Source organism: Biomphalaria glabrata, chromosome 2 (assembly GCF_947242115.1).
Source record: "Biomphalaria glabrata chromosome 2, xgBioGlab47.1, whole genome shotgun sequence".
Lineage (NCBI taxonomy): Eukaryota > Metazoa > Mollusca > Gastropoda > Planorbidae > Biomphalaria > Biomphalaria glabrata.
Window position 1 is genome coordinate 54,806,491 of NC_074712.1, and position 25,454 is coordinate 54,831,944.

Below are 25,454 nucleotides of genomic sequence, written 5' to 3' on the forward strand. Positions count from 1 at the left end.
CAATGGCCTTTGAATAATTAGGATGGCTGCCTGGCTGTGCGGTATTGTACACAGGCACAGGACAGTTGTTCAGTCACCTCAAATATCCTGGGTTCTTACTATGCCTGCTGCCATCCCCAGTCGTCCTGAGGCAGGTTTGGGCTAGGATGTAGATTACCTTAAAGTTTGAAGGAACATCCCAGTGGAGCTACAATCAATAGATGGCTCTGGCCTGCTCCAACACATCCCTCCATTCAGACCTCTCCTGGGCCTCTCGTCTCCACGCCCTAACTAAGACTAAGACTGCTTTATTGATCCTTATGGAAGTTTGTTGTGATTACAAGGAGTCATTTCTGATATAAAGACAACACAACGGAAACATACACATAAATACAACAGACACAACATATAATGTTCATTCAGCGACTACACACAGGCATCTTGGTCCTGATCATGTTTCCTGATCAACGAGTGGCGTTGATATAGTCTGACCGAGTGAAGTACAAACGAGTTTTTGTATCGCTCTGTTCTTGTTTTGATTGACAGTAGTCGCCCACTTCGCGACGACCTGACATAGTTCTGATGGAGCGGGTGGCCGTTGTCTTCCAAGATTTTTTCGATTTTCCTTAGACACTTTTGTTCAAAAAGTTCCTTTAAATATGGTAATGTTGTGAGTGTAATTTTTGATGCCCTTTTATGATGGTTTCTAGACGGCGCAACAGGTTAGATGAAGCGTTGCCTTGCCAACAAGTTATTCCGTAGTTAGCAGATTTTGTATAGTCGCGCCGTAAAATGTCTCAAGGATCTTCTTATTTTGTCTAAAGCTATTGAGTTTGTATAGAAAAAAAAAAGTCGCTGGGCTGATTTCTTTGTCAGAGTTCCAAGATGGTCTTCCCATGAGAGATTGTCATTAATGATAACGCCTAGATATTTATATGCCTTCACTTGTTCTATAGATGCAGTGTTTATTGGCAGTTCACGTATAGTTTGTTTTTTCTTTCTGAAATCTATAATAAGTTCTTTAGTTTTTTGTGACATTCAGTTCTAGAAAGTTGTCGGTGCACCAGTTTGTAAACTCTTCAATCGAGCTTCGATACTGACTTTCGTCTTCTGAAATAAGATCGACTATGGCAGTATCATCAGCGAATTTAATGAGTTTAACTGAGTCATAGATGCTTCTTATGTTATTAGTGTAAAGAGTGTACAGTACAGGAGAAAGTACACAACCTTGTGGAGCACCCGTACATAGTAGTACATAGACTGATCAAGCCAATTCTGGAGCGGCAGAGCATAGATGTTATGCATATTGGCTCGTTTCAGAACATCCTGATTTGTTTTTTAGAACTATTTCATTTTTTTTTTTGGGGGGGGGGGTACCTTTGTTATAGTGAACTAACTAAACATTTGTGTTTAATTAGATAAGATTCTTACTACCAGTATATCAAAGGTTGTCATGGCCAGGGGTGTCAATGGGGATAAGCTCCAATTGTCTATAAAATACTCCTTATGGCATGAGTCTCAAATAGCCTCTGACAACTAAGTCCAGCACCTGGCCTGCTCGTGTGGCTTAGATACTAAGCCCGGCGAAACTGCTCTTACTAACAGATGAAGGCAGATACCTGGCGCCACAAAACCGAGAGCTTCGGGCAGATGAAGCTCGTCAGCCTAGTAAGGCAATTCATCTAGGAGAAGGGTACTCTTGACTTCTAACCCCCGCTGCCTTGCGGTAATAAGGCTTCAGGAGACGACCTCTAGGAAAAATCAGGAGTGAAGCCCCTTAGGCTTTGAGAGTATCAACTGTGACATTCCCTCCGACAGCTTCTACAACTGCAGTAAATAGTAGCAGCAGGAAACGATGTAAGGGACAATAGTGATTTTTTCTTTCTTTTTTTTTTAGTAACATTTATAAACTAGCATAAGTTGTTGTCAGAATAATGCTATAGAAAACTAAAGGTCTATCAAAAATGTTGTATTTTTGTATTTAAAAAATTAAAAATGCACATTATACTTGTTTAAAAACAAGATTGGATAGGCAGTAGTTGGTGTTATTTATAAGTAGTAAACATACCATAAGACACACAAATGTTCCCACCTTTTTCTGGTATCTTTGCATATAGTAAATTCTGCAATATACAGACGACAAACAGGACTTCATACATTGTGTGCGAATGATCAGCAGCAATCATGCTTTAAATGTACATTTTGTTTGGAGGAAAATAGGATAGTGGTAGAGAGCTTGTATTTTAGAACTTACTATTTCATTGGGGGGGGGGGGGGGGGGGGGAGAGAGATAAGGTTTACCTTTCTAACATTTAATAAACTTAACATTTGTATTTAATTAGATAACAAGATTTTTACTACCAGTACATCAAAAGAAATTTCCTAATGAATTAAACAGTTATGCTTCTTGGTGTCAACGAAACATTTTACACATTCACAATTGAGCAACTGTTTTTATTTTAAAATTTATCTTTTTCTTTTCTCTTATATTACTCCAGACAAATTTTTCAAAATAAACAAACAAGTATCTTTAAAATAAATAACATTTTATTTCTTTTTATATTCTTTGCTAAATTTTTTAAAATCTTCATCTGTAAAAACTGTACTCTTTGTCTCTTGAATGATTTCAACTTTTAAGTCTCTGGAGAGCTGACATGGCTGTTTGTATAAAATCTATAAAAATATATCGAATATCAATCAGAAGCTAAAAAATAAATATAATTAATTAATGTTTTTAAAAAATCCTTAAAGTATTTTAATAAATACTGCAAAACTCCAGAAAGCACATAACGATTAAAATAAATGGATAACTAATTATTGTAGTATAAAAGTAATAATCGCAAAATTCTGGTTTTTAAATACTCCAAAGAAATGTTCAAACTTTTAAAAAGTTTTTAGTCAAGATAATTTATTCTGAGTAATTTTGTTCCAGTAACACACTTGAATCTCATACTTAGCATGTTCACTCAAAGATGGCACAGTCCTTAAAAACGCACATTTGAACACACTTAGAAATATTGGTTCAATGTTAACAAACACCAAAAAAAAACACCAACTTATCAATGAATTGTAGACCTCCAAGGTTTAATTTACTTCTGCTTATTTTCCAGTTTCTACTGTATAGGTGTGTGCATGTGTTAGATGTCTTCCATTGCTGTGTATTTCTCTCAAGTCTCTAAGTGCTAAACTCTGTACATTTGCAGTCAGGCCTTGTTCTTTCAAACTTAATGTTGCTGTCTTAATTTGTTCCAAAATATTTGAGCCTAGCCGACATGTAAATCCATACTGCCTAGATTACATTTTCATCCAACATTAGAGACATGTTCAACTCACACTACAGCCATTTTTAAGCCTTTTTGTACACTGGCTCCTTTATCTTTGTGTTCATTTTTCATTATAGTTATAAAAGATTACTTTCTACTAGCTAATTCCAACAATGGAGTGCTGCATAACATTTATGTTGACAAGACAACAGTCTACTCTTGCTATAAACTGTGGTTACTTGTCAATAAAAAGTAAAGCGCTTAAGAGCAGAAACGACCTGTCCCTTAAGTGAAAGGTCAACATGAGCAATAATCAGTGTATTGGATAAATTGTTTATCTATTTAAAACTGACCTTTTCAGCAACAATGTTATTGACTTTCCCAAGTTCTGTCAACCTCAACAAAGCCTCAACATTTGATTCTGTGTTATCTATACAATTTTCTTCTTTATATTTCTCTGAAAGAAAAGTTTGTTTTGGTGAGAAAACAGGACAAAAAAACCCTCATTACTGTAATCAAAGGTAAAAAAAAAAATATTGAGTAATATCTCCCGAATCATAAATAATCTTAAGTTTATAAATAAAACCTTTGATAATTCAAAAACAATAACAAAAAAAATATATAATTATTGTCTTTATCAAGGTCCTTTTATATACTCAAACAACCTAATTATTAATTAAATTAATTATCACAGAGTGAAAATTAAATTACAAGACATTGCCAGAGGAGTGGGGAAAAAAAGGAGGGGGGAAAAAGAGAGAGAGAGAGAGAGAGAAAAAATAACAATTGAACTACATCATCTAATCACTTCTTTTCAAGGATAATAAAGAATTGTGGTCATTATTATTATTACATTCATTTGGAGGGGAATGTTATCCAGTTAATAAAATCTTTTCAAAATTAATAAAATATCTGCAAAAAAAAAAATTGATATATATATATATATATATCATATATTTTTTACCAATAGCTGACATTAACTTTTTTCCTTTGCGTTTTTCCAATATTTCTTTTTCCTTTTTCCTCTCCAGCTTGCGTTTTTTTCTGTTGATTCCTTGACGAGCAGTATATACTTGACTTTCTTTGACACTAGATTTTTTAGATTGACCTTTCTCAACATCTTCTGCAAAATAGAATAAAACTAAATTGCAAATTGAGAAATGCTAAAAACAATTTCATGGTTGGGGATGAGGGCATTCTATTGGGAGATGTCAATAAATTATGCAATGTTTCACTGGATATTAAAAATAAACATTAAAAAAATATTAAGGTCAAAGTAACCAGAAATGAATTATTAAATGTGCTTTTGGAATTTAAGGGTAACAGTTCCACTTGAAGATACAAGAGCCAAAAGTGTCCATCCCCAAAACAACAACAACATATAGATCTATTAATACCAACAATTTCACCATAGCTAGAAAAGGTACCAACGACAAAGCTAGACAGGAACTCCCAGGGCACAAGACGTAGAGGAAGACCAAAAAGCAGTGTACCAGATGAAGCCGAGAGGACAGGAAAGAGCTGGGAAGCCATTAAAAAACTAGCAAGAGGCCGTGGAGCGTGGCATACTTTTACTGAGGCCCTATGTTCCTTGAGGAACACAAAGGAAATATGATGATTTCACTGTAGCAAAGGTACTAGCACAATTGGCCATTTTGGATCTTAAAACCTGTTTAACATCAGTAACCATTTTCTGTTCATGTTTTACAGAAATGACTTTAAGCATGTCATAAGAAAAGAAGCTGCCTCTTAAAATGGCATTTTTATGACATTTAATACAGATTATCTTTAAAAATAGTTCTACAAACTAGTGTAAACAATTTTTTTTTTATCTTATGTAATTTCTAAGATACTTTTATCTGAAAAATCTTTAATTTTCTAAGATGAAAAAAAAAAATTTGCCCCTGTATATAAAAATCTTTCAACCATAGAACTAGAAAATTAATACAGCTTTGTAAATGATACCAAATTTATTATGTTTAAATGAGGAAACAACCCTTTAGGAATTCCAACAAAATTTAACCCCTCCAAGATAAGCAATTCTCAATAGTGCAAGTTTTTATATAAATAAAATAAAAATGGAAGTAACTATACTTAAAAAGTTAATGGTGTGCTTTTTTAAACATTTATACTATATTTGATTTGTAACATGCTAATATTAAAAAAAACTTGTTTCCACGACTGTAAGCATATACGGCTGTTCTTTTAGGGTGTTGAGACGGGGGGGGGGGTGTAGTTAACTCACTAAATGTAAATCTAGGCCTAAAAATGGTATGTAATGTTTTGACGCAGAAGTTTTGGGTGCAGGGTACGTTTTAGCATGAGATATTCTGACTATAACTTAAGAAACATGTAGCTTGTATAATAAAATTTATTTCACTAAAATAAATTAATGTATGTATAGTATGAATTCTACCCCCATCCACTGAATGGTTTTTTGATAAAGGTTTTGGTTATATAATGAAGCTATAATAAGATTTCTACCTGAGACCATGGTAATTGCATGCTTCCCTCTCCCCCCTAAATTATATAGCATGCAAGTTCTGCCAAGCAAACTGGATTACATCCATTGATTTCTATTTCCAAAAGACAATTTTTAAAAGTAATAGACACTAATTTAATGTCTGTAAAAGCTAAGAAACTTTTACAAAATAACTTTAATTGAAAAAAATATTTTGGGTAAGGTATATATATTTATATATTTGACTACTGAAGACAAAACCTATAATGAGCATATTTTAAATATATAGCTGGAGATACCATAAATTAATTAAATTAAATATAAACCATTTTTTTTTGTGCAAACAAAAATTGCATCGATTTTTTTGCCATTACTGTTTCACTTTGTTTTTGTTTGTAAATTAGTGTAATCAAATATTTTTGAAGATAAAAATGTTCCACTTAATTAACAAACATGCACAAGTCAAAATAATAAGAAAATAAAGTGAAACACAAACACACATATACATGCAATAAATGATATATCACATTGATTAATGGACATAGTGTGAACTATGGATGGCTGCCCGGTCATGTGGTATTGTCTCGTGATATGTGGTCTCGAAAGTCCCGGATTCGAAGCCTTCCTGCTGCAATCCCACACCACCCTGTGGAAGGCTTGTATTAGGACGTCATAATCCTTAATATATATAAAGTATGAAAGGGCAGATTTCTACCTGGGACCATGATATTAACATGCATTCCACACCCAGATAAACTATAGGTGAGGTGCACGAAACGCACAGGATGACATTCATCTGTTTTCCCTCCTTTTTTAGTTGAAAGTACTTTAAATTAAACAAATTATTTTCATTTCTACTTAAATTTGCATCCTTTTTTTCTATCATTGTTTTATTTTGATTTGGACAATATTAAATCCCATAACCATGTTATAATTTGATTTAAAAATAATTAAAACAGAAAATTAAATACCAAAAATAACTGACCAAAATATATCTTGTTCAATAGATGAATAATACGCTAGACAGAAACACACACATACAAAACATAGTTAATTATTATTCTTTTTAAAAAAATAATATATAATAAATAATGAGCACAAATAGTGTGATCAAAACATTTTGGGCCAAAATAACCACCGTGCCAAAACAGCTGCTAAAACATCCTGCTTCGATCTAAAATATTCTATATATTATATACTGAGGTGTGGTGGCTGAGTGGTAAAGCACTTGGCTTCTGAACTGGAGGTCCAGGGTTCAAATCCTGGTGAAGACTGGGATTTTTAATTTCAGGATCTTTGGGCGCCTCTGAGTCCACCCAGCACTAATAGTTACCTGACATAAGTTGGGGAAAAGTAAAGGTGGTTGGTCGTTGTGCCCCATTGATCGCAGGATCTTAAAGGGGAAATTAACTTTACTTTATATATTGAAATAGGAGGCGCTGTGGCTGAGTGGTAAACGACTTGGCTTCCCATGAGTCCTGGGTTTGAATCCTAGTGAAGACTGGGATTTTCAATTTGGGGATCTTGGGGTTCCTCTGAGTCCACCCAGCACTAATGGTACCTGATATTAGTAAAGGAAAAGTTAAGGTGGTTGGACATTGTGCTGGTCACATGACATCCTCATTGACTGTAGGCCACAGAAACAGATGACCTTTACAACATCTTCCCCACTGATCACAAGGTCTGAAAGGGGAACTTTACTTTACATACAGAGATAGGAATAAATCTTAAGTCTAAGAGACTTTTTCTGATCTAGACTCTAGAGAGTTTTAGAACTAAATAGATCAGTTTTTAGATTTTTTGGTCAGAAACATGACAATGGGGAGAATCTATCTTTTTATACACAATCCAAGCAAACTTACATTTTTTTTGGTCATGAATTATTATTCATAATATTTTTAAATATTATATAATTTCATTTTCCTTTGCAACTTATAATTTCAAACTCATCTTTCAAAACTTCATTTGAAATATACTTTTGGATATTATGTATTCACAATAATATTTTTTGCAATATTACCATTTGAAAAAAAAATTGCTTCACTTTTTAAAAAATTTCTCAAGATCTTATAAAGTCAGGGCTCTTTGGACAAAATCTTTTAAAAAATCAATAACTTTTGAACCAATAATGCCAGCGTCATAAATTTGGTGTTGTTTGGAAAGCATTTTTCATCTTCTTTCATTTATATTTAAAATTTATTGGTTTCTTCTTCTTCGTTCATTTTTATGTTGGAGCGTTCCAGTTTCATGTTTTCTTGAGTTGATCCTGAGTCTGAGGCTGAAAGGTCCCAAACAGAGTAGAACTGAAACTACAGATTACACAAAACAGTCTTTGAGTCTACAACTACAGTTTACTACAGAACACTCAGACTCAGTGAACAGAGAGAAGATGCGTACATGGGCATGGGTATTCTTACTTAGATCTTTCTAGATCTACCCGGTATATATTATATAAAATATATTATTATTATAATATATTATTATATTATAAATATTTAATAATTATATTCAATAATTTAATAATAGATCTAATAATGTAATTAATATTCTAAATTTATTGGCCAAAATTCTAACTTAACTTTAAGACTAAGTCTAAGTAAGTCTCACTAAGACTAACGTCACTGACTAAGTCTTCTAAGTCTACTAGACTTAGTAAATAGTTTAATAATTAATAGTACTAGATCTAGTACAGTAGTCCTGAGTAGTACTACTAAGTACTAGTAACTTACTAACTAGCCTAGGCCTAGGAGGACGGCTACTAGGCTAGGTCGCCTAGGTCTTACCTAAATCTAAACGCAGAGATCTTGCCACTAATTCTACTGACATTTTAAGATTTTATAGATATCTAACTTATCTATGAGTATCAGATCTCTAAATCTATATCTAGTAAATCTTGTAAGACTACTAGTTAATTACAACATCTAGATCTAGATCTTCACTAAGAGTACTAAGAGTGTGCTTATTTACTCATTCACTCGATTTCTATTCGTAAATTTAATTTCCCAACAAAAAAGAACAGTACTGAATCACAGACCTGAATATAATTTAATAAGATGTAATTTACACAGACCTATATATATTATACTTTGGTAATTTCTTCTATTGAGGAAACCCATAGATATATAATTATATATAGGTCTGTGGTCCAAATTTCATAACATAAAAATAGAAATAGATAAATAATATTAACAGACTACACAAGATTTGTCGACCGTCTTTCTCCATTTCTCTCTCTCTCTCTCTCTCTCTCTCTTTGATTTGCTTCTCCCGCATTAGTGGGATCCCCCGCCAGTCGCGGGAGACTGGCCAGGGTCATGGGCTACCACAATTATACGAGAGTGGGTACATGAAAAATGGTTGAAATCCTGGGATGACTCCAACACTTCCAGGGGAGTCTGGCAGCACATGCGTCGTCCAAATCGAGAGGACCCGTGGTGGAGGCTAAAAAGGTCGGAACAGACAACAATAGCGCAGTGGCGTACGGGACACTGTCCCATAGGTGCGTAGGCTACTTCGCCCGGTTCCGGCCAAACTTTGATGCCCGTTGCCGACACTGCGGGGAATCAGAAGAGACGGTGGCGCACGTCTTGCAAGAGTGTCCGCAGCTCCGCGAGCTGCTGGAAGACGTATCCAGTGGTTCACTATGTTTGTATGGAAGCTATGAGGCACTACGCCAAACAGCAGAATTCCTTACCAGGGTACTACGGTCCAAGGTCTCGTGCCTTGTCACCAATTGGAGTTCATCTCAGGCCAGGGTCATGGGGGACAGGCAATGTTTAGGGCACCTTTGCTAGCCCCTTCCTAGCTCATGCTTAGGAGGTAAGCTGTGCATTCCTAAAAGGGGCTGCTTAGACGCTCAGACAGTCGACACGGTTTGCCGGGGTGTGCAATTGCCACATGCAGGGACAACTGCTTGGAGCCACAGCTGAGAGCTGAGCTCTGAGTGGAGACCATGCAAGGTTAATGAGCTGCTCAGAGAGCCCGACTGCCCAATGTGCCGAATGGCCGGCCGTTTCGCGGATCTGGCCCGGAGAAGATTATATGGACCTTATATTTTATCTGACCCAGTGTTTTTTTTTTTTTTTTTTGTGACGGTACGCACCGGTACGGCGTACCGGCACCCATTTCAATGTAATTAGTAGTTAAAAGTTAGGCAATCCATCACTGAGTGCCGGCACCTATTTTTTTCCAAAAAAAAAAAAAAAAAGCACTGATCTGACCCCTTTCCAAACAAACGTACCTGCCATAACTCCAGGGGCGGACTGGATGTCGAAATCGGCCCTGGCATTCCTATAAAATTATGCCTATAACTTGTATATCACATGATTGGCATCTAATTTTAGGCCTATATTGCCCTATAGGCTATGTCATTATGCTAAGTATGATAATTTATCGATATGCATTCATACAATGAGCTCTAAATCTTTATATGAAAATAGGCCTTATGTTGCTTTTTAATCGCTAAATGTATAGGCCCTAAAAGGATGAAGCCTAGTAGCACTATCTACAAATGTAGGCTATCACAATATTTCGGAAACTGTGTTAGATTAATAAAGTATTACACTACATAGTCTGTGAAATATTTTTTTCTAAACACAACGCTCAGAGGGCTATTTTATAAGGTTTTATAAAACCTTTAACAATTTTAGCGTGCCATAGTGGCATCCATGCGGTCCTTTCGTGGCACTACCAGCCCATTTGAGTACCGGCCCACCGGGCATTTGCCCGAATGACCATATAGCCAGTCCACCCCTGCATGAACTCCCGCTGATATAGCTCTGAGGTTCATTGAAGCACGTGCAAATGTAAACAAATTAAAAGCGCGACGAGAATATTAACAATTTGTTACTATATATTCAGTGAATCAGTGGGAAGAGGGGGTATCTGGGAGAAGGTTTTCCTTGCTGCCTGCAGGCGCTCGAGAGTAGGCCTACAACTCTGCTCTAGTCAGGTGTCGAACCTCGAGCCCCCTTAATCGAGACCTATTGTCATGGAAGGCCTGAACACTGACCAGCAAAAGTTCCCTTATCAGCAAAGCTCGGATATTGTTTCGGCCTCATACATTTGGCTTTACCAATGACGCGTCTTGGTATTTCAGTTCCAGCTTAAACTATTGAAGTAAAACATACCGCAAAAAATTGTCATTTTGTTTTCTTAACGTTTTTTGTCCATGTTCATGGATTGTTCCATAATGAATTTATTTCCTTTATAACGTGGACTATAATACGATAGCGTATTGTTAATGAAAGTTTCTTCACGACGTCATTAAATCTTAACCAAAGAAACATTTGACCCATCAATGGTGCTACGACGCATTTAATGGACTCTAATTTCAATCATTTCTGCAACAACGAAGATATCTTCTTTAACAACTACAAAGAAGAAACCATCAATAAAAAGATTGTCTACTTTCTAACAATGATGTTACATTGACTCCAAATACCATCCATATCCCCTGGCTTTATGTCTTTGTTCTTATATCTAGATGTGTTATCCCCACCTTTTATTTTATTTTAGTGATACTTGATCTCAAACAAGGAAATCCTTTGCCGAACTGGGAGTCGAACACTTAGTGAGGTTGTGACTGAGCGTCGCATGAGGTTTGCGGGACATGTTCTACGTCAAAATGAATTACGCACACCAAGAGTTGCGATAACATGGAAGCCAAAACGAGGAAAGCGCAAACAGGGACGTCCTCGTATCACCTGGCGACACACCTTCATGGAGGACCTCAGAACAGTGGACACCAGATGGGAAGAGGCTTCAGACATTGCCAGTGACAGATCATTATGGAGACAGCTTGCCGCCCAATGCGCCGAACGGCGCGGGAGGACCTAAGTCTAAGTCTAAAAAGTCTATGTAGTTATCTGTACAACCACATCATAAATATAAATGTATATCATCCATGTTACAAGTGTGTATGTTAAAACATGCTAAAAACTAAAAACAACAACAACAACGAAAACTTCTGATTACAAATAGCAAAAATAACCAAACCATTTTCCGATGGTCTTAGGCCACCCCTGGCAAATGGTCATTCGACCCCCAAATGGGCCGCGAACCACAGGCTGAGGACCATGATCTATATAGTAAAAACTAGTTTTGCGCAGTTTTAAAGTCTTCTTTATTTTTAGGCCAGTGTATTTGGCCGGAAGTTACAACCTGATCCTTCTAAAATCTAGATTACAACCAGACTCGAATCTACTCTAGATCTAGACGAGAGTGAGTTGCATTCTGCTTGGTAAGATTAGATCTAGTGTGTAGATTTTACAATTGATCTATTCTAGATTTAGTTTACTAGATGGATAGATACCTAGAGTTTAGTAGAATTCGAATTGCACATCCATAGACTATGATAGTGTCCATACCATACCTAGTTAGGCGGCCCATAACCCAGTCACCAGTCCAGTGCCCGCAGTCAGGCAGTGGCAGTGTGAGTGTGACTAGTGATTGTCTAGTGTGAGTAGTTCAGAGTTGTGAGTGTAACAAATTTGTAGATCTAATGAAATCTAATCATAGTAATGTAACCCAGTCAAGTCTCCAGCCCAGAAGTTCAGGTCCAATACCCAAAAGTTTAATTTTAATAAATCCTAGCTAGATTATAATATAGAGTCTAGTGAATAGTGGCTCTAGACTCTAGATCTAGAATATTGTAAAATTTCTGTATCTTGTGTTGTTTTTATTATTCTATATATTATGCAATCGTCTGCAAATAATCTGACTTTTTTTCCCTGAACTAATGCAATTTGGTAAATCGTTTATAAAATGTAAATTAAAAATAGTAGTGGACCTAAGACTGTTCTTGAGGTACGCCTGAGTTTACTGTTATTGCTGTTGATTTAGAGCCATTTATTATTACAGTTTTTTCTCTCTCTATCAGAAAATCTTTAATCCAATGATGCAATGGACCATCAATGCCAAAATATTTTAATTTTTTAAGCAAACTATGGTGGTGAACTTTATCAAAAGCTTTGGAAAAATCTAGTAAGATAGCATATCTATCATTAAAATAGTTTATTAGAACTTTTCAATGATATTATAGTATGTATAAAAAGAAACTTAATAAAAATGAAATCAGATGTTGCAATGAGATTATATTGTTTTAACCCATTTCAATAATATATTATATAAAGTATGTATGTATAAAAAATAAATACCTTAGGGACATGTACATCTCCACAGCAGTGCCGATTAAGGGGGTACCCACATTTGTGTTCAGGTGCATTTTGTAAATACATTATTAATTACTCTTTTATGAGTGATTCACAAAATAGTTTTTATTAACCACTAATAGATCTATTATACTTTTAGGTGTGTGTGTGTTCAGCAATCTTTTAAAAATACAGTAGACATAATTGCCTGATCAAAGACTAAAGGATGCAGGGTTATGACTTGAATGCACCAAGAACAAGATTTAGAACTAGATTTACATGAAATATAATATATAGAGTAGATTTAGATCTACACTAGATCTAGATTAAGACTTGTCCAATGAAGCGCGACAAACAAAGATAAACAATGAGATCTTCAAATAAAATTTAAGAAAAAGTATTCAAAGTATTTCAGATCAAACTTGAGAATAATTAATTTTATGCATATATTCCAAAACTTTGTTGAAAAAATAACTTGTACCTAGATTTCTGAGATTTTCCAGTACAAGTTAAAAAATTTTTTTTGCTGCAGCGTTTCAGGTGCTACAATGAAAAAATGTGGAACACCTTGTCTATTAATGTTTCCTGTTAATTACTAAACATCATGTAGCCTTTTCCTGTGGAAATTGCTCAACTTGTGTACTAAGCCATATCAGTGAGGCCATTAAGTGATTCCCATTACATAAATTACTTTGTATAAAAAAAAATCTAGTCTTATTTTTCAAGTGCATTTGAGGTGCTTCACTTCCACCTCTGCCTATTTTACCAAAGTTATATAAATTTGTACAGTTTCAAACAAAAATTACACTGTGTTCATTTATTATTGATATTTTTAGTAAAAGCAGACTTGGGAACAGGTCTACTGCTTAACAATTGATATAGGATTAAAATTCCAAGTAGGACACTTTTTGATGCACCTGTGACACATTTTTTAGGACCACGTCTAAGAAATAACTCAAATAAACTAATGAAATCAGATATTGCAATAAGATTATATTGTTTTAACCAATTTCAACAAAAATGTCTGTTCAATACTCTTTGGAATTAGTAGAATATTACTATAACCAAACCCAGGTGTTTCGTGTTTCATCAAAGATGCCATTTTGTGTACCATGTCACATATTTTTTTTTTTAATTTTAAAATTACACTATGCACTTTTCAATCTCAAAAGATCACAATGTATACATTAACCATTACTAAATCTAAATGCAATGAGATGAAAATTGTGACATATTTAATTGTTTTCTGTAAATATGTAATTCAGATGATTTAGTATTAACTAGATCTAATTAACAATTCCAACTTCCACACTTGTCAAGTTAACTTATAGACTATAATACTATAGTTTTGGTCCATGCTGTATTGAAAATACTTTTCTTCTTAATTTGTATTAGATATCTACAGACAATTAAAGACACTAGTGCTATAGAATGTCAAGTCCACAAGACATCCCACAGACTCAAGCGTTCAACAATGCTCAGATTTCTGAGTCTCCTGGCAGAAGGTTTCTCATACCTAGTCCTATTCCAACAAGGAGAACAAGAACAAAATCTATGTAAGTTTCTTTTCTCTTCCTCTAAATGAGAAATGAAACAACCACTTTTTTTTTCTTTTTAAAGTGGACTATAATAATTTTGGGAATATACATTTAATGTGTCAAAATAATAAATTTAAAGGCTTGTAACACAAAATTAAGAAGAAGAATACCAGCAAATCTTTTTTTTTATTATTTGCCTACATTAGATACAGTTAAACCCTGAAAGACTGATCTTTGAATAAAGAATTTCAGTTTTTCTTAACTTCTATTTGAAATCATTGAAATCAGACTTAATTATGCCTTAATCTCTGCCTTATGGCTGCCTGGTCATGTGATATGCAGCTCCCCTGCCATCATTCTGCAGGAAATTTGGTGTAGGGCATACAAATACTCATTTCTGAAGGAATGTAAAAAAAAAAATTATAAAGCAACCATCTTCATTACACAAAAGGTTAATCTTTCTGCACCATCATCAACTTCAGTTGTTTGATTATGTTGAGCTTTTTATTGATTTTTGTACTTTAATGAAAAATATTTTAAGCAACTTTCTTTCTGTAACACATTCAGATGAAAAAGATGGTGTGTGCATTAATGAATAGGACAGTTAATATAACTGGACTACACATTACAATGCATGTTTAAAGGCGTAGTTTAAAAGATGGAAACATTCACCCCTGACACCCTTAATTTTTATTTTTCTGCGCCTTTTGTCATTGTCTTATGGTAAATTAGACATGGGATATATTATTATTATTATTTAAGAAGTACATTTGGTTCATAAGATTTAATTTATATAATTGGATCATAAATAAATTAACCTTCTTACTCATATCTGAGTGTACAATGTGTGTGTGTGTGCATATATATAATATAGAAATATATATCTATACTATAAAGTAGAAATTAAGGCGTATGTATGTCCCGCATAAAATCAAAACCGTTTGACCAATCTTGATAAAACTTGGCAGAAATGTTCCTTGGGTACTAACTAGAACCGTAACGTATGTATAGTAGCCCTAAAACAAACTTAATACCCTCAAAAAAATTTAAAAGTCCTGACGTACATTCTTTCATTAGATAAGCAGAAAGGTTACACATCTCTCTATTCCTAGGTCTAAAACTCTAATTCAACTCTTAAGATGATAAAACTTCTCTTCGCAAAGATAGTTTTATACTTTAACACAATAACACATACTAATTATAGTCCATTCATTTCATATTTTAATCAAATTAACATTCAAATTGGTTTTTTGAAAGCATTTTTCATACATTCGTTCGTTATAGCTGCTAAGCCGAATCGACATACATTTTGATAGTTCCATTCATGATTCCGTACATCTAACAAAAAAGGTCACGCATTCGCAGATCGAAGCCTCCACGCAAGCGCATAAAGAACTCTATCCAAGCCAATATTTTAAGTCTAGATTTAGGCTATCTCTAACTCAAGATGATAGATCTACTTTATACTTTAACACATGAACATACAAAATAAAGTCTATTCATTTCATATTTTAATCAAATATATGTAGGCCTACAAGCAAATGTTTATATTTAAAAAATTGGATTTAGGTCAATTAGCTATTTTTATAGCTCCATTCATACTATTTTTACATTATTTCACGCATTCGCTTTACTTATAACATTATTATTTCGTTTAATTGTTTACAAAACACTCTCAGTGACTATATCGACAGTGATACGCAAATTAAGACCCGCAGGCTGCGGGTAACATGTGGCTAGTATATATATATATAGATATATATAGAAATATTAGGTGAAAATTATTTTTAAAAATATGAATCTATATCCTTTAGGTCGGAGCGAGCAGCTGAAGGTCCAACTTGTAAAGGTGTAGTCAAAAGTTTCTGTAGACAAAAAGGTCATGGATTTATCCACCAAGAAGATGGCAAAAAGGAAGACATATTTGTCCACATTTCAGAGTAAGTTCAACTGACCTGTCTCATAGTTTAATAGGAAAGCAACAAGCACTAGGACAATATATTTGCCATACTTTATAATAATATTGGAATTTATAAAAAAAATTCTTAAGTATTAGATTGAAATATATATTCCTTCAAATTATAATAATATTACAAATTAAAATAATATACTATTTCAATAAAATTAAAGCTGAATGGTCTCTATGATTATCTTACATGGAATTTTACTGAAAATTGAGCTTCAGAATTCAATCACTTTTCATTCTACCACCATAATACATTTTTGAATGTACTTTATGGGTATATTGGAATCTCTAAATCAGGTATTATATTGTAATCTTAACATTTCAGCATTGAAGGTGAATGGGTGCCTAAAGAAGGTGATCATGTGACTTTTAAAACAGTGACAATCCCACCAAGAAATGAAAAACTTCAAGCTGTCCATGTAGTGATCACACATTTGAAGCCTGGAGTACTGCATGAAAGATGGGATTCTCCTGTGCCGACATCACCAGAAAAATATGCAGATTAGTTAGCTTTTTAAAATGTACAAACTACTAAAAACTGGAATGCTTAAAATCCAAGATTTAAAATTTTCTAGGAGCTAATACATTTTTTGCACTTTGATCATTTTGCTATAAAGATGTCTATTAAAGTTACATCTAAATTTTTTCAACATTAATTTGAATGTTGTTTGCAAATACGTACATTCAAAAATTAATAACAGTAAAGGATGATGATGCAATTAAACAGGATATATGCAAAATGATTTTGATAGCAAATTAATAGCATTCATTTAAATAATAGGGCGACTGTCTTTTTTTTTTCTTGGCTCGAAAACCTGGATTGTAAACTATGTTTTTATCATGTTAAATTTTTACACATTTTTTATTTCTTAAACAAGTTTATATATGTATATTTTATTTTTTTTTTGCATTTATGTCTCTTTGGTGAGTTTCAGTTACTTGTTACGCATTTTGTACAAAAATGTATTGTTGACATTTTCTTCCATATTCTCTTGATCATTTCTGTGTCAGTTTTGACAATGGTTGTTTCTTTACTTTGGAAAAGTCTTATGGGTCCAGGAAAGGTTTGAACAGCGTTGCCTGCATAAAGCCACCAATAATTCTGATTATGACGGGTCTCATCTAAAGTTAAGAATTATTTGTGCTCACTGAATTAGTATTATTTACATTTCATTAAGTACTATTAAAGAAATTTGAAAGAAAAAACATTAGTAGTCATATTGTTTTTATAGTCATCATTAGTTGTATGCAATATAAACATAATATGTATATAGCTCACCAATCATAGCAGTGTTGTGTTTCAAACTATTTGTTCTTATAATTTTGTACAGCTGGTAACAACTTTGATACTGTTATCTTCTTCAGTCACTAAATCAACTGTAGATGTGTATACCAATAACACAACAGTGTTCCACTAACAAATCATTATTGTGCTGTATTATTGTATTACTAAATATACTTGCAATATATCTTATAGTAATTGTTTGTCCTTACTTAAGCTGACAGGCTAACTAACTCAACAGCAATACTTGTTGCCATTTTGTCATTGTTTCATCAGATTTAATTCCACCCAAAATGAAAAGCTCTCATTCAAGAAATTAGAACTATCTTTTGACATAAAAGTATTTGATTACAAAGAGTAGGCCCAGTAGTACTTATGATTGACAAGAGAGAAAAGAATACTATTTAGTTTCATTTGTTAATGAGTGAATGGAAGGCATGCACTTTTTCCTTGCTGAGTGTAATGTTTAGACGAGTGATTTTGAAGTGCCTAACTTGTAAGAAATAAATGCTGGATTACAAAATGTAATTGCTAGGTGTGTTTCAATTTATTTTCAACTTGTATATATGCTAGTTGTTGTTTTTTTTGTATGTATATTTTGTAATCAACAACTAAGCCAGACAATGTGTCTGCACAATCTGAACAAAACAGAATTCTGTTTATGTGTGTGGTGTTTAAATTCAATGGACCTCATTCACCAATCGTAAACAAACAACATTTAGCCTATTGGTGCTCTATCGCTTCTATATAATTTACGATCTCATGTTTAATTTATGATGGTTGTCACGTGACCGTTTGTTTTGTTGTTTTCTCAATAAGATCACGTGACTAAATGTTGTTTGTTTGGTGAATGAGGTCCATTGACAAAAAGGGATGAATAATTAAAAAAAAAAGCAAGAATAAATACACAACTTTTAATTTGCATTGTATAAATGCATAGTACCAACCATTACAGTTCCAAAAGCATTAACATCTACTGGTAATCAAATAAAACAATCCCATAGTATACAAGTGAAATATGAATTAAAATTTTTATAGAGATACATAAACATTTACACATGGTCATGAAACTTTCTGTCATATAACATATACATCCATGCTTACAATCTTGATACATTCTTTAATAACCTAGAAATGCTAATTCTTTTCACACAGCATATTGACCAATTCATTAAAAATGTACTAACCACTAACAAAACATTTAATCTTTAGTTGCTAGTATATTCATGATCAGGTGATAATTGGTATTAGAAATACCTTCCCACTATTATGATTTTGTAAAGCTGACTGAAATGCAAAGCTTTGTGAAAAAAATGTTGATTAAATAAGTAGTTACGGTAGGCATTAACAGCTTCTTTACCTGATCACTAACACTAAAACTTTCAAACTAAGATTAAAAAAAAAAAAGAACAACAATGTGTGACAGGTGAAGTGACATTTTTGATTGGTATGCCAAGGTTGTAACATATTGTTACGAATCTCACTATCCAGGCTCTCTGCAAACTGCACCATACACCACCAACTTAAAGAACTTGACAACTCTGGGCTTCAAAGTAACGTAATAGTTTAATGTCAATAAATAACAGCCAACACTGTACAATTGGCAGCACGTAACACAAGACTGTACAAATATCTCTCCGCCGTATCAACTCTTGCACTGGTCTCTCTGTCTCGTCTCTCACTGGCCTTGTACTGAGCCGTTGTAACGAACTGTAGATCGGGAAGTTGTGACTGACTCGTCTCTGATACCTTCGCTCTTTATATAGGGTCCCTACTGGCCTTCTCGAATCGGACAGAACGTCGCTCGACCATTCTGGGTGGTCAGATGACTACAATTCTCGTGACGCTCTTGAGCTGTGTTCACGACGCCGATCCTTCCCGAACCGTCATGTTGAAACTCGTCTCGGCTGACCGTCGTAACTCGTCACGCTCGACCGCTCATCTAGCGCTGGCCTGGGGCGATTGGCGTTGGCTGACTACACACACACACACCACCCCCGTCTGTGCCACCACCAGGTTTATAACACTGCCCCCTCCTTAGATCTGTCCGTCCCGGGCAGATCCGGCTTCACCATGGTACTTGTGGAGTCTGTCGATGTGGACGACCTTCAGTTTGGACCTTGGGCTCTTTTGTATTCGATACACGACATCGTTGATTCTTGTTACCACGCGGTAGGGTCCTTCCCAGTCTGTTTGAAGTTTTGGGGACTTGCCTTTTCGTCTTTGTGGGTTGTACAACCAAACTAGATCGTTCTCATGAAACCCAGCGGCATTGGCCCGTTTGTCGTACCTTGTCTTCACCTGGTCACTGTTGATCTTGATGTTTCTGCGGGCTAGAGCGTGAGTTTTCTCCATCCGTTTTCGGAGATTTGCGACATAGTCTGTCGAAGAGGCTGGCACATTTCCCGGAATCCCGAATAACAAGTCACATGGTAGTTGCAGCTCTCGGCCGAACAACATCTTTGCTGGAGTGTAACCGGTGGTGCTGTGAATCGATCCTCTATATGCCATAAGGAACATTGGGATATAGGTGTCCCAGTCATGTTGATGTTCATCGACGACTTTCGACAGGTGTTGTTCCAGTGTTCGGTTAAATCGTTCTACCATTCCGTCTGACTGGGGGTGAAGAGGAGTTGTGCGTGTCTTTTCGATGCCGAGTACCTGGCACATCTCTTGGAATATCTTGGATTCGAAGTTTCGGCCTTGGTCGGAGTGTAATTCTCTAGGAGCACCAAAACGGCTAATCCAATTCTCCACGAGTGTTTCCGCTATGGTGGTGGCTTCTTGGTTTTGTATTGCATATGCTTCGGGCCACTTAGTAAAATAATCTATCACTACTAGAATGTACTTGTTTCCTTTCTGGGACTCAGGAAATGGTCCGGCTACATCGATCGCTATTCTTTCAAAGGGATTTCCGACGTTGTATTGCTGCATACGTCCCCTCGTTCTCCTGTGTGGGCCTTTTGCTGCTGCACATGTGTCGCACCTTTGGCACCATTCTTCTACATCATCTCGGTAGCCGAACCAGTAAAACCGCTGGCGTACTTTTTCAAAGGTCTTGTTGACGCCTAAATGTGACCCACTGGAATTATTATGGATTTCTTGCAGCACCTCAGCAACTCTCACTTTGGGCAGCAACATCTGTAAGCGATTGCATGTTCCATCTGCCGTTTCCCAGACTCTCTTGAGAACTCCATTGTCGATTGTCAGTGAGTCCCATTGCGCCCAATATGCCTTGGTTGCAGTTCCCTTATCAGAAAGGTGATGCCATTCCGGTCTTTGCCCGTCTTCCTTCATAAGCAGAATGGGAGCCAGATCTTCATCTTTTAACTGGTCTTCTCGAATTCTTTCGTCGGACCATGACTCGGAAGCTTGTACCCCAAGACGTTGGCAATCAATGATAAATCCCTTCTCTTCAACCTTGCTGCAGTGTTTACATTCCATTCTGCAAGGTCGTCGAGACAGCGCGTCAGCATTCTGGTGAATTAGTCCTTTTCGGTGCTGTGTCTCGAAGTCATAGGTTTGCAAACGTTCAATCCACCTGGCGACTTGACCTTCAGGATTTTTAAATGACAACAGCCATTGAAGAGCAGCGTGATCTGTCCTAAGGATAAATTTTTGCCCATATAAGTATTTGTGGAAATGTTGTATGGCATCCACAACTGCCAGTAGCTCACGCCTTGTGACACAGTAGTTTCTCTCGGCGTTGGACGAGCTCCGACTAAAGTAAGCTATAACCCTCTCAGTTCCATCTATCTTTTGGGATAAGACAGCACCTATTCCAGTATTGCTCGCATCGGTGTCAAGTATGAACGTCTCGCCTGGTATCGGGTAGGCCAGAATGGGTGATGAAACAAGAGCCTTTTTAAGTCGCTCAAAGGCCTCCTGACATTCCGTTGTCCAAATAAACGGCCGCTTCGGTTCAGTCAATTGATGAAGGGCGCTACAGAGGCTGGAGAAGTTTGGTACGAAACGTCTGTAGTACGTGCAGAGTCCAAGAAAGCTTCTTAACTCCTGGATATTAGCGGGGATCGGCCATCCCTTTACAGCTTCAACTTTATCCGGGTCTGTGCTGACTCCTTCCTTCGACACGATGTGCCCAAGGTACTTGACGCTCCTTCTGAACAAGAAGCACTTCTTTGGATTCAATTTCATTCCAGCGTTTCTGATTCGTTCGAATACTTCCTTCAGGTTTGCGATATGTTCCTCGAAGGTTCTGCCTATGACGATAATGTCATCTAAGTACACAAGACACGTGGTCCAGTTAAGTCCTCTTAGCACATGCTCCATAAGTCTTTCAAAGGTTGCAGGGGCGTTGCAGAGTCCAAAAGGCATAACGGTAAATTGCCAGAGACCATTACCAGCAGAGAAGGCTGTTTTATCTCTGTCCTCGGGGTGTAGTCCCACCTGCCAGTAACCGCTCTTCAGGTCAAGGGTGGAAAAGATCTGTGACCCAGCAAGTGTGTCCAATGTGTCGTCGATCCTAGGAAGCGGGTAGCTGTCCTTGTGTGTGGCGTCGTTTAATAATCTATAGTCGACACAAAATCTCGTGGATCCATCTTTCTTCTTTACCAAGACGATGGGTGAACACCATGGACTGTTGGATGGTTCAACAACCCCTTGCTGCCTCATTCGTTCTATGATGTCCATAGCTTCTTGGTGTTTTGCTAGCGGCAGGCGACGTGGTTGCTGTCGTATAGGCCTAGTGTTTCCTGTGTCTATTCGATGCTGGATTAGATTTGTTCGCCCAAAGTCCATTTCATCAGATGGCAATATGTCAGAAAACTCTCTGAGGAATTGTTCTGCCTTGGTGTACTGTTCTTTCGACAAGATCGTTTTGACTTCTGTCAGAAGTTTAGTAACGTGCGGTTCACTGGACTCGAGTCTTTCGTCGGGGTTTTCACTGCTACAGTTTCTTATCATCTCAAGAGCATGGCAGCCAGCGATGGTGCAACCTTCCCGCAAATGTTTCTCTACTGTACTGAGGTTCATAATTCTTACGGGCACCATTAGGTCTTTCCCAATCCTGACTAGTGTCTTTCCTACTGCTATCCCGTTGGGGTTGGTGTCCAAGCTTTCTACCAGCGCTGTTCCTGTCGTGGGATAGCCGTCCTCAATTTTCCCCCAAATGATCATTTCTGACTTAGCAGGCAAGGTTGTATTTTCTACCAACTTAATCCTTCTGACACGGCCATCTTCTTCATTCTCGTCGCCAAGCAAGGGTATTTCGAGGTCTCCACATTGTAAAGTGCCTCCGCCGATATTCAAGGAAAAGTCATATTTCAGCATGAAGTCGAGCCCTATTATGCAGTCATCTGTGACGTCAGCAATCAGGAATTCGTGTTTGAATGACTGATTTCCGATCTCGACTGTTGTGTCGATCAGGCCTTTTATGGGCATCAGTTCTCCACTGGCTGTTTTCAACGAGTAGGCCCTAACTGGCGTTTTCTTGCTACTGTCCACTTTATCCGTCCGTATGACTGATCGTGAAGCACCAGTATCTAGGAGGAAGTGATAATTTTGACATCCAATTTTTCCATTGATTTTCAGACTCTTACTCTGCCCTAGCACGGCGACCGGGATGATGGTTGCGGGGGCTCTCATTGTCTGTGTCGCCGGGTTCCGCCCCTTGAAGCCGGCGCGTGCTAGTTTCCCTGGTAGCCCCGGGAACTTGGTCGTGCATACCTTTCTGATCTGTAATGGGTTCCAGTTTGTGGGAATCTTCTAGTGCAGCTTCTTTGTATATGACCAAGTTCACCACAATTCCAGCATCGTACAGGAGCCCTAGGTTGATTTTCTGGTATCTGGTTTGTTCGTCGTTCATCTAGTGCCTCTGTCACCCTTCTCACAAGTTGTGCAAATTCTTCCTCTTTGACTTCCAACTTTCGGCCTTGATGAGTGCTCCCTGATGCGTCTTTGGCGGCTTCATATGAGAGAGCGTATACGAGGGCTTCACTGGCCTTACGTCTACCACTAACTCTGGTGGCTTTCTTCAACTCGGGGTCTCGAAGCGCATCAATGAAGGCGTCTGTAATAATGACTTCCAGAAAATCTTGTGCGGCTGTTGGGTAGGCCAAATGTGCGAGACGTTCGATGTCTGTCTCTAGCTCCTGTAGTGTTTCATCGAGGCGCTGTTGTCTGGTCTTTAGTTGCACACGATATACTTCTTGCAGATGTTCATCCCCGTATCGGAGTTCCATAGCCTGGACAAGGGCGGCGAAGTCTTGCTGGTTCGGTAGAGACTGTAGCAATTCGGAGGCTTTTCCTCTTAGGGATAACACGAGGGCTGTTGCTTTCTCCTCCTCACTGTTCCAATTGTTAACTTTGGCTGCTGCGTCAAATTGCTTCTTGTATACTGACCAGGACACGGAACCATCAAATACGGGGGGCTTCATTTTCGCGGAGACTTCAGTTACAAATGATGTCATATCTGCTTCTGGTACATTGGTGTGCTTGCGTTGGGCTTGTAGCTTCATTTCGTCGATGGCCTTCTCCACTGCGTCGACCCTCTGATTCATCTGCTCGTCAATGTTGGTGATTCTCTCCTCCACAGCATGTATGCGTTGGTTCATTGCCAATAACTCCGTTTTGATTCCCGAGTCCATCGTGTCTATCTTGGAATTGGTGTTTTCTAGCCCCGAGTTCATCTGTTCTCGCATAGAACCGATCTCCTCACGAACAGCTGCCATCTGCTCCTGTTTGCTACTGGCGATCTGTCCCAGCAAGTCCGGTTCGACTTCAAAAAGGTATGTGTCCGGATCTTCTTTTTCCTTCACCAGTTCTTCCCGAAGGCGTTCTTGTAAGGTTTCTTTGTTTCCGCTCGTCTTCAGATCTCGATTACGGAGCTCTTGCCTCAGTTCCTTCACAAGGAGTTGGTCTAGCGTTTTCGTAGTAGCCATTGCAGATCCCACTTCTGACACCAGTTGTTACGAATCTCACTATCCAGGCTCTCTGCAAACTGCACCATACACCACCAACTTAAAGAACTTGACAACTCTGGGCTTCAAAGTAACGTAATAGTTTAATGTCAATAAATAACAGCCAACACTGTACAATTGGCAGCACGTAACACAAGACTGTACAAATATCTCTCCGCCGTATCAACTCTTGCACTGGTCTGTCTCGTCTCTCACTGGCCTTGTACTGAGCCGTTGTAACGAACTGTAGATCGGGAAGTTGTGACTGACTCGTCTCTGATACCTTCGCTCTTTATATAGGGTCCCTACTGGCCTTCTCGAATCGGACAGAACGTCGCTCGACCATTCTGGGTGGTCAGATGACTACAATTCTCGTGACGCTCTTGAGCTGTGTTCACGACGCCGATCCTTCCCGAACCGTCATGTTGAAACTCGTCTCGGCTGACCGTCGTAACTCGTCACGCTCGACCGCTCATCTAGCGCTGGCCTGGGGCGATTGGCGTTGGCTGACTACACACACACACACCACCCCCGTCTGTGCCACCACCAGGTTTATAACAATATGTTTGCTATAAGTAACAATGGCTTTACCCATTCAATTCTATTTCAAGTTCCAAAAATGTATCTTAACTCTCAATCGAGCGAAAAAAAAAAATCAGGTTCCAAATAATATTTTTCAATTACTTAAGAACAAAACAAAAAAAAACAACATAAAACACTCCATTATTATGATTGGCTTTATACAATGGGGTATCAACTCTTTTATTTGAGATGATTGTAGAAAGAAATTGAAAGTAACTCTGCACAATTAGGTTTTCACTTGAAGAAAAAAGTCATTATGTTAGAGATATAAAGAGCTTTTTGTTAAAAAATAATGTACAAAATTAAACTTTTTAA

The 25,454-nt window shown here is 37.0% G+C and overlaps 2 protein-coding genes across 4 annotated transcripts; one reads left to right on the top strand and one right to left on the bottom strand.

Moving 5' to 3' along the window:
- Positions 1-2,508: 2,508 nt before the first annotated feature.
- On the bottom strand, positions 2,509-8,675 carry LOC106057033 (active regulator of SIRT1-like). Its single transcript, XM_013214060.2, has 4 exons — positions 8,487-8,675; positions 4,207-4,365; positions 3,596-3,699; positions 2,509-2,652 (listed from the first exon to the last, which is right to left on the bottom strand). Exons 1-4 carry the CDS (start codon positions 8,527-8,529, stop codon positions 2,527-2,529), a joined length of 432 nt encoding a protein of 143 aa, XP_013069514.2. The 5' UTR covers positions 8,530-8,675; the 3' UTR covers positions 2,509-2,526.
- A 3,148-nt stretch (positions 8,676-11,823) lies between these two features.
- LOC106061816 (calcium-regulated heat-stable protein 1-like) lies at positions 11,824-18,168 on the top strand. 3 transcript variants are annotated; one of them, XM_056021482.1, is made up of 4 exons: positions 11,824-11,944; positions 14,260-14,410; positions 16,207-16,332; positions 16,684-18,168. In XM_056021482.1, the coding sequence occupies exons 2-4, from the start codon at positions 14,286-14,288 to the stop codon at positions 16,862-16,864; spliced, it is 432 nt and encodes a 143-aa protein (XP_055877457.1). In that variant the 5' UTR covers positions 11,824-11,944; positions 14,260-14,285; the 3' UTR covers positions 16,865-18,168. The 3 variants fall into 3 exon arrangements, with proteins under 3 accessions (XP_055877457.1, XP_055877458.1, XP_055877459.1); XM_056021483.1 differs by having other exon boundaries at positions 11,852-11,944; positions 14,250-14,410; XM_056021484.1 differs by having other exon boundaries at positions 11,855-11,925.
- Positions 18,169-25,454: the final 7,286 nt, after the last annotated feature.